General features: G+C 44.4%; 1 protein-coding gene across 1 annotated transcript in view; it reads right to left on the reverse strand.

Moving 5' to 3' along the window:
• Positions 1-3,209: 3,209 nt before the first annotated feature.
• LOC144507178 (exocyst complex component 3-like) overlaps positions 3,210-14,472 on the reverse strand; it is a 49,457-nt gene continuing 38,194 nt past the window's right edge. Inside the window, exons 8-12 of the mRNA XM_078234029.1 lie at positions 11,791-11,914; positions 11,593-11,715; positions 11,329-11,484; positions 8,385-8,503; positions 3,210-3,563 (exon numbers count right to left, since the gene is read on the reverse strand). Of these exons, the coding sequence (XP_078090155.1) occupies positions 3,377-3,563; positions 8,385-8,503; positions 11,329-11,484; positions 11,593-11,715; positions 11,791-11,914 (709 nt within the window). The 3' untranslated portion in view covers positions 3,210-3,376. The remainder of the gene's footprint in view (positions 3,564-8,384; positions 8,504-11,328; positions 11,485-11,592; positions 11,716-11,790; positions 11,915-14,472) is intronic.

Consider the following 14,472-nt stretch of genomic DNA (forward strand, 5'->3'; position numbering starts at 1 on the left):
AGTCAGTGACTTTGGCAAGCTGTTCTGCTGGCCTCGGACTGATTGCTGTTTGGAATGGACTCAGCGGGTAACCTACGACTGAGGTAGGAATGGCAGCATTCTTTTCACACGAAGGATATGGGTGGCATGGTGGCACAATGTTTAGCACTGCTGCCTCACAGCGCCATGGACCTAGGTTCAATTCTGACCTCGGGTAACTGTGTGGAGTTTGCACATTCTTCCTGTGTTTGCGTTGATTTCCTTCGGGTGCTCCGGTTTCCTCCCACACTCCAAAGATGTGCAGGTTAGGTGGATTGGCTATGCTAAATTGCCCCTCAGTGTCAGGGGAATTAGCAGGGTAAATACGTGGGGTTGCAGGGATGTTGCCTGGGTGGGACAGTTGTCGGTGCAGGCTCGATGGGCTGATTGGCCTCCTTTTGTACTGTAAAGGATATATAGAAATTCTGGAATTCTCTCCCTATTAAGCCTGTGAATGCTGGATTATGAGGAATTTTCAAACTGAGATTAGGTAACGGGGAAATGTAGAAAACACAGTTAAAAGAGACCAACCACGATTTAACAGAATGATGGAGGGGCTAAATGGCCTACTCCTGTTTTTAATTCTTGCATATTCTTACCTCTGTAACCTCTGCCCCATTCTACAGCTCACCCCAAAGATTCTGTTTTTCTGATTCTACACTTTTATTCATCTTCCAGATTTTCACTCACCAATGGCGGCCTTGTCATCAGTCATATAGATTCTATGTTCTAGAATTTCCCTCCCCAAATCCTTTTGCCTCATCACCTCCATGCCTTACCATAAGGCTCTTCTAAAGACTATCTCCTTGACCAACCATTATCCACCCTAATACTTTCTTTGTTTCAGCATTTATTTCTTTGAACACACCTCTTGAGGTGCCTTAAGAAATCTTTCAGTGATAAAGAAACAATACAAATGCCTGGTGCTGTTAGATGCTGGTACATAACAAGAAAAAGGGCAGATCGTAAGTAATGAGGACTCAGAAGAAGCCCTGAAGATTTGAAAGGGCAGCAGAAGGTTGGCGATGCTGTGCCGCAGACCAATGGGGCAAAAGTAACTCTTCTGTACAGTACGGCCAAAGAGCCGAATTTGTGCTTGTGAGCTGGTGCTCGAGTGCAGACTCAGGAATCCAAGGGAATGGAGTCTCAGGTGATGAGATTGAAAGATCTCATGAGATGAAGTGGGAAATCGTTGAGGCCATCCAAGTTGAAGTGAACTTTGGAAGGAATTCCAAGGGGGAATCTTTGAACGTGAAGACCAGAAACCCTCATCAGAAGGAGAGAGTTTCAACGAGATTTTTATTTTATTTATTCGTGTCACAAGAAGGCTTACATTAACACTGCAATGAAGTTACTGTGAAAATCCGCTAGTTGCCACACTCCGGTGCCTGTTCAGGTACACTGAGGGAGAATTTAGCACGGCCAATGCACCTAATCAGCATGTCTTTTGGACTGTGGGAGGAAACCCATGCAGACACAGGGAGAACACGCAGATTCCACACAAACTGTGACCTAAGTTGGGAATCGAATCCGGGTTCCTGGCGCTGTGAGGCAGCAGTGCTAACCACTGTGCCACCAGTTGAGTAACAGTGTTTACTGATGTCTGGATGGGTCGCATTTGTTATTTATTGTGTAGTGTGGTGTGTTTGATCACAGTTTGCCTGTTAATTCACATTAACATCAGGGTTAACATGAGGTAAGAGTATAAAATAGATATCTTGTATAGCAAGGTTTATTTTTGTTTGTTTAGAAATTGTGTAATCATGTGGTTTTATTGTCATAGCAAGTACCTTGAATCTCAAATGTTGTTTATTTCAAACAAAAACCTGCTGGTCCCTAACCAGATAGTTAAAAATCTGGTCCCTAACCACATTTTGGTACAAAATGTCAATAGTTTAAAGCCACAGGTTCCCAGACAGACCTGTGGCTTTAAACTATTGCCATTTACCACCATGCCTTTCGATAACTTTACTTGGCTAAAGTGAACATTACATTTAAAATATCATAGAATATCATAAGATATCAGCATATATGTTTTGAAATCATAACTACTTGTTTTGATTATCTTACTGCATTCACATATGTGTAAACTGATTGTGTTAGCTTGTCTTAAGAATCATTTCCTCCGTACTGATCTCGTCCTCTGAAAGACTGCATTCTGCCTATAAATCTTATTAGCTGGTTAGGAATCCCCTTCTTCAAGGTCAGTCAATCCAAGTTTTTTCTTGGATTTTGTTTGTCCACAGAAGTACCTGTTTCTAGGCAAGCACCATATTCCTCTCAGCAGATGTACTTAATAATATTGGATCAGAAGTGATCTATGATTCTTTTTAAAGGAGGAGACACCTCATTTAGAGCATCCAGAGGGACAGCAATATCAATATAGATTCAAACTGGGAAGATGTATTTTTTCTGCGTTAAAAAAAAATTGAGGTACTTAAAATTTGGGAAGACGTCTTTCAGGAAACTGTAGGGAATGTGAGCAAAAGCAGGACATAGCCAATGCACTGCTGTAATTTTGTTTGTACCTAGCTCCCCTACGGTCACTAAAACACCATGATTTTCACTTGGATGTTTTCTACTTTCTCTACTACCTGATGGAATTCATTATTAAACAATCTCATAGTCCCAAGTATTTAAGTTCTGCTTTTCAACAAAACAGACACTGTCATCAGTATATCGGATTTGATTGTCACATGTATAGGGATACAGCGAAAAGTATTGTTTCCTGTGCACTATACAGACAAAACATACCGTTCATGGGGTAAATGGTGGGGGGGGGGGGGGGCGGGTTGGAGGAAAGGATAGGGTCTAGAATATAGTGTTGCAGTCATAGTTAGGGTGTAGAGAAAGATCAGCTTAATATATGGTAGGTCCATTCAAAGGTCTGATGGCAGCAGGGAAGAAGCTGTTTTTGAGTTGGTTGGTACGCGTTCTCAGACTTTTGTATCTTTTTCCCGATGGAAGAAGGTGGAAGAGAGAATGTTCGGGATGCGTGAGGTCCTTGATTATGCTGGCTGCTTTTCCGAGGCAGCGGCAGGTGTAGACAGAGCCAATGGGTGGGAGGCTGGTTGGCATGATGAATTGGGCTACGTTCACAACCCTTTGTAGTTTCTTGCGGTCTTGGTCGGAGCAGGAACCATATCAAGCTAGATGTAGTCATTGTTAGTGGAACAATTAAAACACATTGGACATAATAGAAGTTTTTTAATAAGTACCGATTTAAGAATTGTATTACATTGAAAATGGCAAAAATAATTTTCGTAGCCATCAAGTATTGGAGGAATCTTACATTATACCCAAGGATGCTTGGAATATTTGAGATCGATCCATTAAATTTATGGATGTAATTTTGATTTCAAGTAAATGAAGGCATGCAGCTTACTGGTCCACCGACAACAATTTGTTCAAAAAGTGAATGGCGGGCTTCTGTTACTGAGCCTTCTGAATCATTTTCCAATTGGTTGAAATATTTCATTAAGTTGTTTTTCTTTTTCCCTCTCGCGATCCCACGGAAATAAAGAAGGGCTGAAACATGTTCTTCTCTGTAAGGTAGAGGGTACACCAAACATTAGAAGAATCTATACAAAAACAAAAAAATTTTAAACATTTGGCTGAAAATACATTCAGCAAGGTACAGAAAGGGTAGCAGTTTAATAGAGATTAAAGGCGATGGCAGCAGGAGCAAAGGAAGCCAAGATGGAGTGGGATAGGAATCGAGTAGAGTGAATATCGGGGAGGTGGAGAGATCAGTGAGAGTAAGGGAAAGTCAAAAGAGAGGACTGTAATTGGAAGAGGGGAGGTGGTGGCAGGAGTGTAGTGGTAACATCACTGGACTAGTAATCCAGAGGCCGAGGAAAATGCTCAGGGAACCTGGGTTCAAATCCCACCATGGCAGCTGGTGGAATTTAAATTTAATTATTAAATCTGAAATCATTGCCGTAAAAACCCATCTATTTCACTAATGACCTTAAAGAAATGAAATCTGCTGTCCTTAAATGGTCTGACCTATACCAACCACAGCAACGTGGTTGATTCTTGAAATGGGCCAGTAAGCCCCTTAGTCAAACAAACTGATAGAGTTAAGTCAATAAGAAATGAAACTGGATGGACAACCATGGCAAACCAAACCCTGTTGACACTACAAAATCTTTCTTCTCATTTGAGGACTTGTGCCAAAATTAGGAGAGCTGCCTCACAGACTCATCAAAAACAGCTTGACATTATGATACCTTGCAGACAATGTCCAAGGCACCATTATCACCATCTCTGGTCAGTTCTATCCTACCAGCATGACAAATCCACCAGAGTTGGCAAAACAGTGCTATATAATTTAGAATCATAGAATTCCTACAGTGCAGAAGGAGGCCATTCAGCCCATCAAGTCTGCACCAACAACAATCCCACCCAGGCCCTATCCTGGTAACCCCACATAGTTACCCTGCTAATCCCTCTAACCTATGCATCCTAGGACACTAAGGGGCAATTTAGCATGTCCAATGCACCTAACCTACACGTCTTTGTACTACGGGAGGAAACCGGAGCAAATCCACACAGACATAGGGAGAACATGCAAACTCCACACAGACAGTGACCCAAGCAGGGAATCGAATCCAGGTCCCTGGAGCTATAAGGCAGCAGTGCTAACCACTGTGACACCGTGTCGCCCCTAAATTTGGACAGTTTCCCTGAGCGTACTCTGGACCCCATGAAGTCTCATGGCATCAGGTCAAACATGGGCAAGGAGACCTCTTGTTGATGACCACCAATCGTCCCCACCCACTCAGCAGATGTTGAACACCACTTGGAAGAAGGGTGGCAAGGGCATACACTTGCTGCGGAACCAAGAGTGGCACTGTTGCATCATTAGTGATCAAGCTAGCAGAGTCCCAAAGGACAAAGCTGTTAGACTTGATCTGTCGCAGGTGAGAGAACCACAATGAGGGAAAAACCTACTTGACCTTGTCCTTACCAACTTATGCACTGCAGGTTAATTGGTTCATGACGATATTACTAGGATTGACCGCACTGACCTTGCAGAGATTATATCATGTCTTCACACTGAGGATGCTGTCCATTGTGTTGCATGGCACTGCCACCATGCAAAGGGGATATATTTAAAACAGATCTAGCAACTCAAAACTTGGTATCCATGAGACATAATCTGTAATTTTGTGGCCTGGCATAACCCTCACTCTATCACTGCCATCAAGCCAGGGGATCAAAATAAAAAGTGCAGGTGGGCATGCCAGGAACAGCACCAACACCTTACCTAAAAATGAGGTGTCAACCTTGTGAAATTACAACACAGGACTACTTGCTTGCCAACCAGCAGAAGCAGCATGTGATAGACAGAGCTAAGTGATCCCACAATCAATGGATCAGATCCAAGCTCTGTAGTCCTGCCACATTCAGTCATGAATGGCAGTGGACAGTTAATCAACTAATAATAAGAGGAGAAGATTCCACAGATATCCCCATCTGCAATGATGGGAGAGCCCAGCACAACAGTGCAAGTGCAACCATTGTCAGCCAGAAGTACCAAAGTATCCATCTCAACCTTCTCAGATGGGCCCCTAGCAACATAGATGCCAGTTTTCAGCCAGGCGATTCACTCCATGTGATATCATGAATCAATTGAAGGTACTGCATACTGCAAAGGCTATGGACCTTGATGACGCTCCCGATATATCCACGTCCCTAGCCAAGCTGCCTCAGTACAGGTACAACTGGCATCTAGTTGGCAATTTGGGAAATTTTCTCGGCATGTCCTATCCACAAAAAGCAGGACAAATCCAACCCAGCCAATTACCACCCCATCAGCTTACTCTCAATCATCAGCAAAATGATGGAAGGGATTGTCAACAACGCTGTAAAATGGCACTTACTCAGCGATAAGCTGCTCATGGGTTCTGCCATGGCCAATCAGCTCCTGATCTCACTACAGCCTTGGTCCAAAATGGATAAAAGAGCTGAACTAAGTGGTGATGCGAGAGCTTTTACTGCCTTTGACATCAAGGCAGCATTTGACTGAGTGCCTGGGAGGATGGTGGAGGTGGGTTGCCTCACATCCTTTTAAAAAGTACCTGGATGAGTACTTGGCTTGTTGTAACATTCAGGGCCCGGTGCTGGCAGGTGGGATTAGGTGGGAGTTCAGGTGTTTCCAATGTGTCAGTGTGGACTCGATGGGCCGTCGGGCCTCTTGTGCGCTATACGATGCTACGATTTGAGGAGAAACCTTTTCACCCAGAGGAATCTGGAACTGGCTTCCCGAGAGGGTGGGACTGACGGGAACTCTTAACAACAATTCAGAAGTGTTTGGATGAGAACTTGGAAGTGGCAGAGCGAAAAAGGTGACAGAAGAGCATGCTGGGAAAATGGGATAGGAGCTTGATGGCTGGTGCAGACCGAATGGGCCTAAGGGCCTCTTTCTGCACTGTAAGACACTCTGACTCTGACTGTAACATCAAGGAGCCCGAACAAAACTGAATTCAATGGGAAAGGGGGGTGGTGGTGGGGGGCAGGGGGGTGGTGGTGGGGGGCGGGGGGGCGGGGGGTGGGGCGTTGGTTGGTGTTGGGGGAGAGATCTCCATTGGTTGAAGTCATACCTAGCAGAGAGGAAAATGGCTATGGTTGTTGAAGGTTAATCACCTCAATCCCAGGACTTCACTGCAGGACGTTCTGACGGCAGTGTCCTAGGCTCAACCATCTTCACCTCCTTCTTCAGTGACCTTCCCTTCATCGTAAGGTCAGAAGTGAGGATGTTTCCTGATGATTGCACAAATGTTCAACAACATTCACAACACCTTAGGTACTGAACATCCATATGTTGCAAGACCTGGACAACATTCATGCCTGGGCTAAGTGGCAAGGAGCATTCCCATCGCGCAAGTGCCAGACAATGACCATTTTTAACAAGAGAGAACCTAATAATTTTCCCTTGACACTCAATGGCAGTAAGCATCGCTAAATCCCTCGCTGTCGACATCCTGAGTATTACCATTGCCCAGAAACTGAACTGGACCAGTCAAATAAATACTGGTGACTACATGATCAGGTCAGAGGCAGGGAATTTTGTGGTGAGTGACTCACCTCCTGACTCCCCTTAACCAGTCCACCATCTACAAGCCACATCAATGCTTGCCTGGACGAGTGCAGCTCCAATAACACTCAAGAAGCTCAACACCATCCAGGACAAAGCAATGCATTTGACTGGCAGCCCACCCCCCACTTTAAGCATTCACCCCCCTTACCACTGATGCACAGTGACAACAGCAAGTACTGTCTATAAGATGCACTTCACAAACTCACAAACCACTTTCCAAACTCACGACCTCTTAACATCCAGAATGATAAGGGCTAAAGTTGCATGAGAACACCACCATGCGAAAGTTCCTCTCCAAGTCCCACACCATCCTGACTTGGAACTATATCGCCGTTTCTGAATTGTTGCTGGGCCAAATTCCTGGAACTCTCTCCCTAACAGCACTGTGGATGTATCTATACTGGATCTGACTTTTGATTTGATTTATTGTCACATGTATTAGTATACAGTGAAAAATTTTGTTTCATGTGCTATACAGACAAAGCATACCATTCATAGAGAAGGAAAGGAGGTGTACAATGTACTGTTACAGTCATAGCTATGGTATAGAGACAGATCAGCTTAATATGAAGTAGGTCCATTCAAAAGTCTGATGGCAGCAGGGAAGAATCTGTTCTTGAGTCAGTTGGTACGTGTCCTCAGGCCTTTGTATCTTTTTCCCGACGGAAGAAGGTGGAAGAGAGAATGTCTGGGGTGCATAGGGTTCTGGCTGCTTTCCTAAGGCAGCGGGAAGTGTAGACAGAGTCAATGGATGGGAGGTTGGTTTGCGTGACGGACTGGGCTTTGTTAGCTCACCACTACCTTCTCAAGGGCAAGGGCAATTAGGTATATGCATTAAATTCTGGACTAGCCAGTGATGTCCATACCCCATGAAAGAATAAAGAGAGATTAACGTACTGGGCTCAAGTTCAGCACAGTAGCCAAGAACAGACAAACGCCAAGGAAGTTTAGGCTAAATGGCAGATATTAGGTGCAGAGTTAGTAACCAGAGGACAGGGAGGAGACAACGTGAAACCTTAGAATAGCTACGTGCACCTATTATGATTAATTATGCATTAGCAAAAGTTATCATAAATAATTCAAACAATTCTATGGTTTAAACTAATGCAGGGGCATTCCAAGCTCCAGGAGTCAAACGTGTCCAAATTCAGCACGCAAATTTCTGTGTTGGGAGAGCTAAAGATAAAGAAAGCATAAAGCCTTTAACGCGTCTTAGAAACATGATTTGACAAATGTTTCAGTACCAAGCAGACCAATTTACCTAATATCTGGATAGTCCGTATATAAGGTGTTCAGTTTTGTCTCAAGTTCATTTTCATTTGAACCAATAAAATCAGACAGATCTCGAGTTACTGGAGAAAGCCATGAAGCAGTACTGCCCTGAAAAACAAAAAGTTTGGTTAATATACCCACTACCCTAAAAAATTATGAATGTTGTAGAAGCTCAGCAGGTCTGACAGCATCTGTGGAGAGAGAATAAAGCCAACGTTTTGAATCTGGATGACCCTTCGTCAGGGCTGGAGAGAAGAGCAGGACTTCTTCAGGGAAGGCATTCCTAGCATTCAGCCCTGACGAAGGGTCATCCAGACTCGAAACAGTGGCTCTATTGTCTCTCCACAGATGTTGTCAGACCTGCTGAGTTTCTCCAACATTTTCTGTTTTTGTTTCAGATTCCAGCATCCGTAGTATTTTGCCTTTACCTAAAAATTGATTACTCGTACTGATGCACTCTACAAGCACTTCTTTTAAACTTTGCCTTCTATCACGCAACTACTGATTGACACCAAAATTTACAAGCCAGTAATTTATGCATTTCTGAGTCATCATGACAAATATCTATATTTTTAGAACTATATTTTCACTAGTAATTGCTACTTGATTACTATGCCTTTGAGTCGATTAATCCATTCCCAAAACATGTTATTTTATCCTGAGGTCCTATTTATACACTTGTTTACTTCCTAATATAAGGCTGTGGTCAGACCACAGTTGGAGTATTGTGAGCAATTTTAGGCCCCGTATCTAAGGAAACTTGTGCTGGCCTTGGAGAAGGCCCAGAGGAGGTTCACGAGAATTATCTCGGAAATGAAAAGCTTGACATATGAGGAACGTTTGAGGACTCTGGGTTTATACTTGATGGAGTTTAGAAGGATGAGGGGATTAGCCATGCTAAATTGCCCCTTAGAGTCCCAAGATGTATAGGTTAGGGGGATTAGCGGGGTAAATGCGTGGGGATATGGGGTAGGGTGGGGGTTGGGCCTTGTTAAGATGTCCTGTTGAAACTTACAGAATACTGAAAGGCCTGGATAGAGTGGATGTGGGGAAGATGTTTCCATTAGAGTAGAGATTAGGGTCCAAGGGCACAACCTCAGAACTGGGATGAGGAGGAATTTCTTCAGCCAGAGGTTGAATCTATGGAATTAATTGCCACAAAAGGCTGTGGAGACCATGTCATTGAGTATATTTAAGACAGAGATAGATAGGTTCTTGATTGGTAAAGAGATCAAAAGTTATGGGGAAAAGGTGGGAGAATGGGGTTGAGAAACTTGTCAGCCATGATTGAATGGTGGTGCAGCCTCAATGGGCTGAATGGCCCAATTCTGCTCCTATATCTTTTGGTCTTAATAACTCATTTCTATTATTGTATTGTAATGATAAAATCTGCAATGATATCATAGATCCGTGTAGTGTAGGAGACCATTTGGCCCATTGAGTCTGCACCGAATCTCCAACAGGGCATCTTAACAAGGCCCAACCCCCACCCTACCCCATATCCCCACGCATTTACCCCGCTAATCCCCCTAACCTATACATCTTGGGACTCTAAGGGGCAATTTAGCATGGCTAATCCATGTCGGCTGCACATCTTTGGACTGTGGGAGGAAACAGGTGCTCTCGGAGGCAACCCATGCAGATACGGGAAGAATGTACAAACTCTACAGAGATACCCACCAAGGCTGGAATTGAACCCAGGTCCTTGGAGCTGTGAAGCAGCAGTGATAGCCACTGTGCCACCCATAATTGGTAATTTTCTTCAATTGTCTGACAGTCTTTTGGAATTTCAGACAGGTTTGGAAGAGTCAATATATGTTGGAGGTCTCCAAAAGCTTGTTAATATTTGCAGGGGGGGTTCCCCAAGCAAAAATATATTTTTAAACGACACTTGTCATCAGAGTTTGCTAAATTTAGGAACCATTTAATTTCAAAAATTAGAGGAATGATTATTTTTAGAAAATTAACAAATTTTAAATAAGGCTAGAATTTAGAATTAATAATGAGTATTGGAATTAGATACAGGTCAGGTAATTTAAAGCACTACTCATCAATGACTTCATAATACAGCTGACTGAATATCTATGGCCATCATTCCTGCTTTGGCAAAGAACTAGAAAAAGAGACTGCTTTTTCATATGAAGGAACGGGCATGGAGGATACCAACATGGCTTTCAACTATACAACTTGAGAGACAGTTTGGGGTGGCACAGTAGCAGAGTGGCCAGCACTGCTGCTTCACAGTGCCAGGGACCCGGGTTCGATTCCCGGCTTGGGTCACTGTCTGTGTGGAGTTTGCATGTTCTCCCCGTGTCTGCGTGGGTTTCCTCCCACATTCTGAAAGACGTGCTGGTTAGGTGCATTGACCCGAACAGGCGCCGGACTGTGCCGACTAGGAGAATTTCACAGTAATTTCATTGCAGTGTTAATGTAAGCCTTACTTGTGACTAATAAATAAACTTTAGAATGTGATTTCATTAGTAGCAAAACTATTAGCAGGCCATCCTGTTGCACCTTCAATAGTAGTCCATTTATGCTTGTCAAGGGCCTAATAAAGCACTTAGCAACTATAAATGACAAACTGTGAGAACCAAGCTGTGTAGTGAACCATTGTTTAGTACAATGGCTGAATGTTAACAAGAAGGATATTTTCCTACTTCTAAGTACAGTAAAGTATCTTTACAATGTTCTATTAGATAAGCACACTAAGAGGATGCAAAGTACATGATTATGACAGACAGAGTCACTGTTAGATTTATGACTGGTAGGTGTTCTAAACAAACTGGCCTATACATGGTGGATGAGTTGTGTTTGAACAGGCTTCAGCTCACCTGGGGAAGCTAGGACTGAGGTGTGCCAATTGGTGCATAAATAAAATCTTTCAGCAAAAACCCAACAATTAAAACCAACATAAAATAGTTTATATTACTTACGCATTCTTCATACATGTTGTTCATTGTTCCCAATTCTTTCCTAATCTTATTTGCTGCTGTGTCACGTTGGCTAGATGATTTGCAGTGAAGGTACTGTTTCAGGATTTGTGTAACGTACTCTTTAACGAACCGAGAGTGGACATCAGATATCAGGATCTTTTATTTAAACAGAGATAATTAATTTTCACTTATTTTTTAATAGTTATTCTTTTTACAGCATTCGACAATTGAAGTGCTTCATATTTGAAATGTAAAAAAATATACCTGGTAATTGTCTTGTTTCATTTTCTTGAGCTCTTCACAATATTTTTCAGCGATGCTTATTATCTGATCAAAATCCTCACTATTGGAAAGCCATTTCCTGACCATGAGCTTCTTAAACCTAAGCTAGAAAATAAAGTTTCCAGTACAGTAGCATTTTGTTGATGTTTGAAATATTTGAGCGCCCCGTTCCCAACATACCTTCACCTGAAGCAGAATGTCTTCTAAGAGAATTTCATTGAGCCCTCGTACAACTTTGTTCAGTGTCTCTTCTACTTTGCCGACATGCCCATCATTGTCCTGCTTAAGAGTCTTTACATATACCCTGTGGCAGTGAAGGAGGGAGATTAAAATAATAAGCGTTCAATGTATGAAATGATGACAATAAATGAGAGATCGGTTGTTGGGTGTGGAGAATAATTTTTTAAAATGTAATAGGTAGTTTGTATTCCTGTAGTGTTAGATGTCAACCTATGCTTTTTGAGTGCCACCTGGTGTACATATTATGTGGCAACACTGGGCGATATTTTCCTCTGCCTTTCTGGTAGTTTATTCGGCATGCACATTTTATTGCTTTTTGTTTGAGGTTAAAGGGTAATTTCAAGGAAGTATTTAAAACAATGAAGGTATGGAACAGGCAAGATAGAAACAGATTGCTTACAATGATTGAGAAAAACGAGAACAAGGAGGGGGGCATAGAAATATTGATTGGGCGAGATCTTACCAATAAATGACAGTGTTGCTTCTGGCGAGAAAACCAGTTGGTTTTCTCTCTAGATTCTACCACATTTGCCAAAAAAATTCAAGGGGGCATGATTCAGACCGTTAGAGGGGGCGAGGTTAAAGCACACCGTCAAAACCCAGCAGCTCAGAGATCGGGGTGTCATCTTTAAAGGGTGCCCTGATCAAAACTCCAATAAAGCTCCCCCACCCTACCACTGAGGCCTCAGTTCCTCCCCTCACCTCCCCACCACAATTGGACCGAGCATTCATTCTGACGTCCCTCCCATCCCACCCCACCGCGATAATCGGTCCTTTCCTCCCACCCCCACCGACCCCCCCAGCCCCCATGATCATCGACCCCTCTTCCCCCCCCACAGTCAGACATGCCACCCACCCCAGTGCGATGGCGAACACTGGCATCTGGCATCCCTCGCTCGCCAGAATGCTACCAGCCCAAAAGCACAGCAGCATTTAACCTCCACCTTCCCCATTACCCCCATGAGACTCACACTGGTGTCAACCTTGGCAGTGCCAATCTGTGCCAAAGGGTAGTGCCAGAGCATTTCCAGGGCACTGCCTGGTTATGTACTGCCTGGCGATGTCCCTCATTCCCCGGTGGCTATACTTACCTCTATACCCCAGGAAACCCCACGTCAGGTTCACACATGGGGCCCCATTTTGATTCCAAGTGCCGAATCTGGGGTAGTACAGATCCGACCTTGAAATCCTCTTTGCAGCGCGCCCATACGCTTTTTGCCGGTTCCAGTCCGATCCGTGCTGTGGGCGGGGCTTACCACTGCCAGAACGATCGGAGCTCTGAACTGCGCATGCGCCGTTCGAAAAAAATCTGAAAAAGCGCGCCCGTGTCAGATCACAGATCTGAGGAGTAGAAATGATGCCTTGACTTAAAATCATACCTGCGAGTAAATTTCTCACTCAGAATGACAATTATTTGTTAGCTTAAAAATATAACCTGTTCCTGTGCAAGCCACTCACAAGCAATAAACACAGCTGCATGTATTTAACTACATTTGCAATTTGCATCATTCTTGCTGATCAGAAGTAACTTTTAATATTTCCATGATGCCACAAATCTGTGTTGTTAAACACAGATAACGAGTGGGTGCCGAAAGATTTCCATGGACCAGTCTGTCAGCCAGTGCTCCCCCTGATCCATCCTGTACCAATATCTCTGTCCAGCTGCCTGGAAACCGTCGAGTCTCATCTGGAACAACTGAATTTGGTCAATAAATTATCTTTTCTGCCTTTGATGCTGAAATAAAAATCTCACCATTCACCGGACTCTGAAATGTCTCGCTGCACTTTACACTGGAGGCTGTCAGCTCTCTTCCAACTTGTCCTATGTGGGCCACTTCAGTCATTACTGCAGTTGAAGAAAAGTCTATGGTGACTGTATGTTTCATCTAAAAGAATGCTGGCTTTTCACGCTGTGATATTTGTGCGTTCGGTCTTTTGAGTAATGCCCCCTATTCCAGACATTAGATAAACATCCCTTCTGAAGTTTTTGTGGAGAAGCAAGGTCACATGACCCAGGACACCTACCCTTTGGCCAGTTTAATAATACATTCCCCCCTGGGAGGCAGGCCCCACTCGGCAGAACCCCCCTACCCAAGAAACCATCTGAGCCCTCTCTTCCCCCCTCCCCAACCAGCGATCCATCTGAGCCCCCTCCTCCTCCCCCAACCAGAGATCCATCTGAGCCCCCTCCTTCGCCCCCCAACCAGAGATCCATCTGAGCCCCCTCCCCCCCAACCAGAGATCTATCTGAGCCCCCTCCTCCCCCCTAACCAGAGATCCATCTGAGCCCCCTCCCCCCCCAACCAGAGATCCATCTGAGCCCCCTCCCCCCCCAACCAGAGATCCATCTGAGCCCCCTCCTTCCCCCTCAACCAGAGATCCATCTGAGCCCCCTCCTCCCCCCCCCAACCAGAGATCCATCTGAGCCCGCCCCCCTCCTCTGGCGGACGCCAGCGGAACGGTGTGAAGCCCGGTCACTTTAGCCGTGGCTCCAAGTCTGTGGCCGGGGAGGTGCTGCAGGCTCTCGAAGGACTGAAGATGGTCGAGAAGGATTGGGTGGAGGGAGACCAGCGATCGAGGCAGGTTGGGGGTGTGGTCTACTGAGGGGGGCCTGCCTCCCAG

This window comes from Mustelus asterias, chromosome 18 (assembly GCF_964213995.1).
Source record: "Mustelus asterias chromosome 18, sMusAst1.hap1.1, whole genome shotgun sequence".
In the NCBI taxonomy this organism is placed as follows: Eukaryota; Metazoa; Chordata; class Chondrichthyes; order Carcharhiniformes; family Triakidae; genus Mustelus; species Mustelus asterias.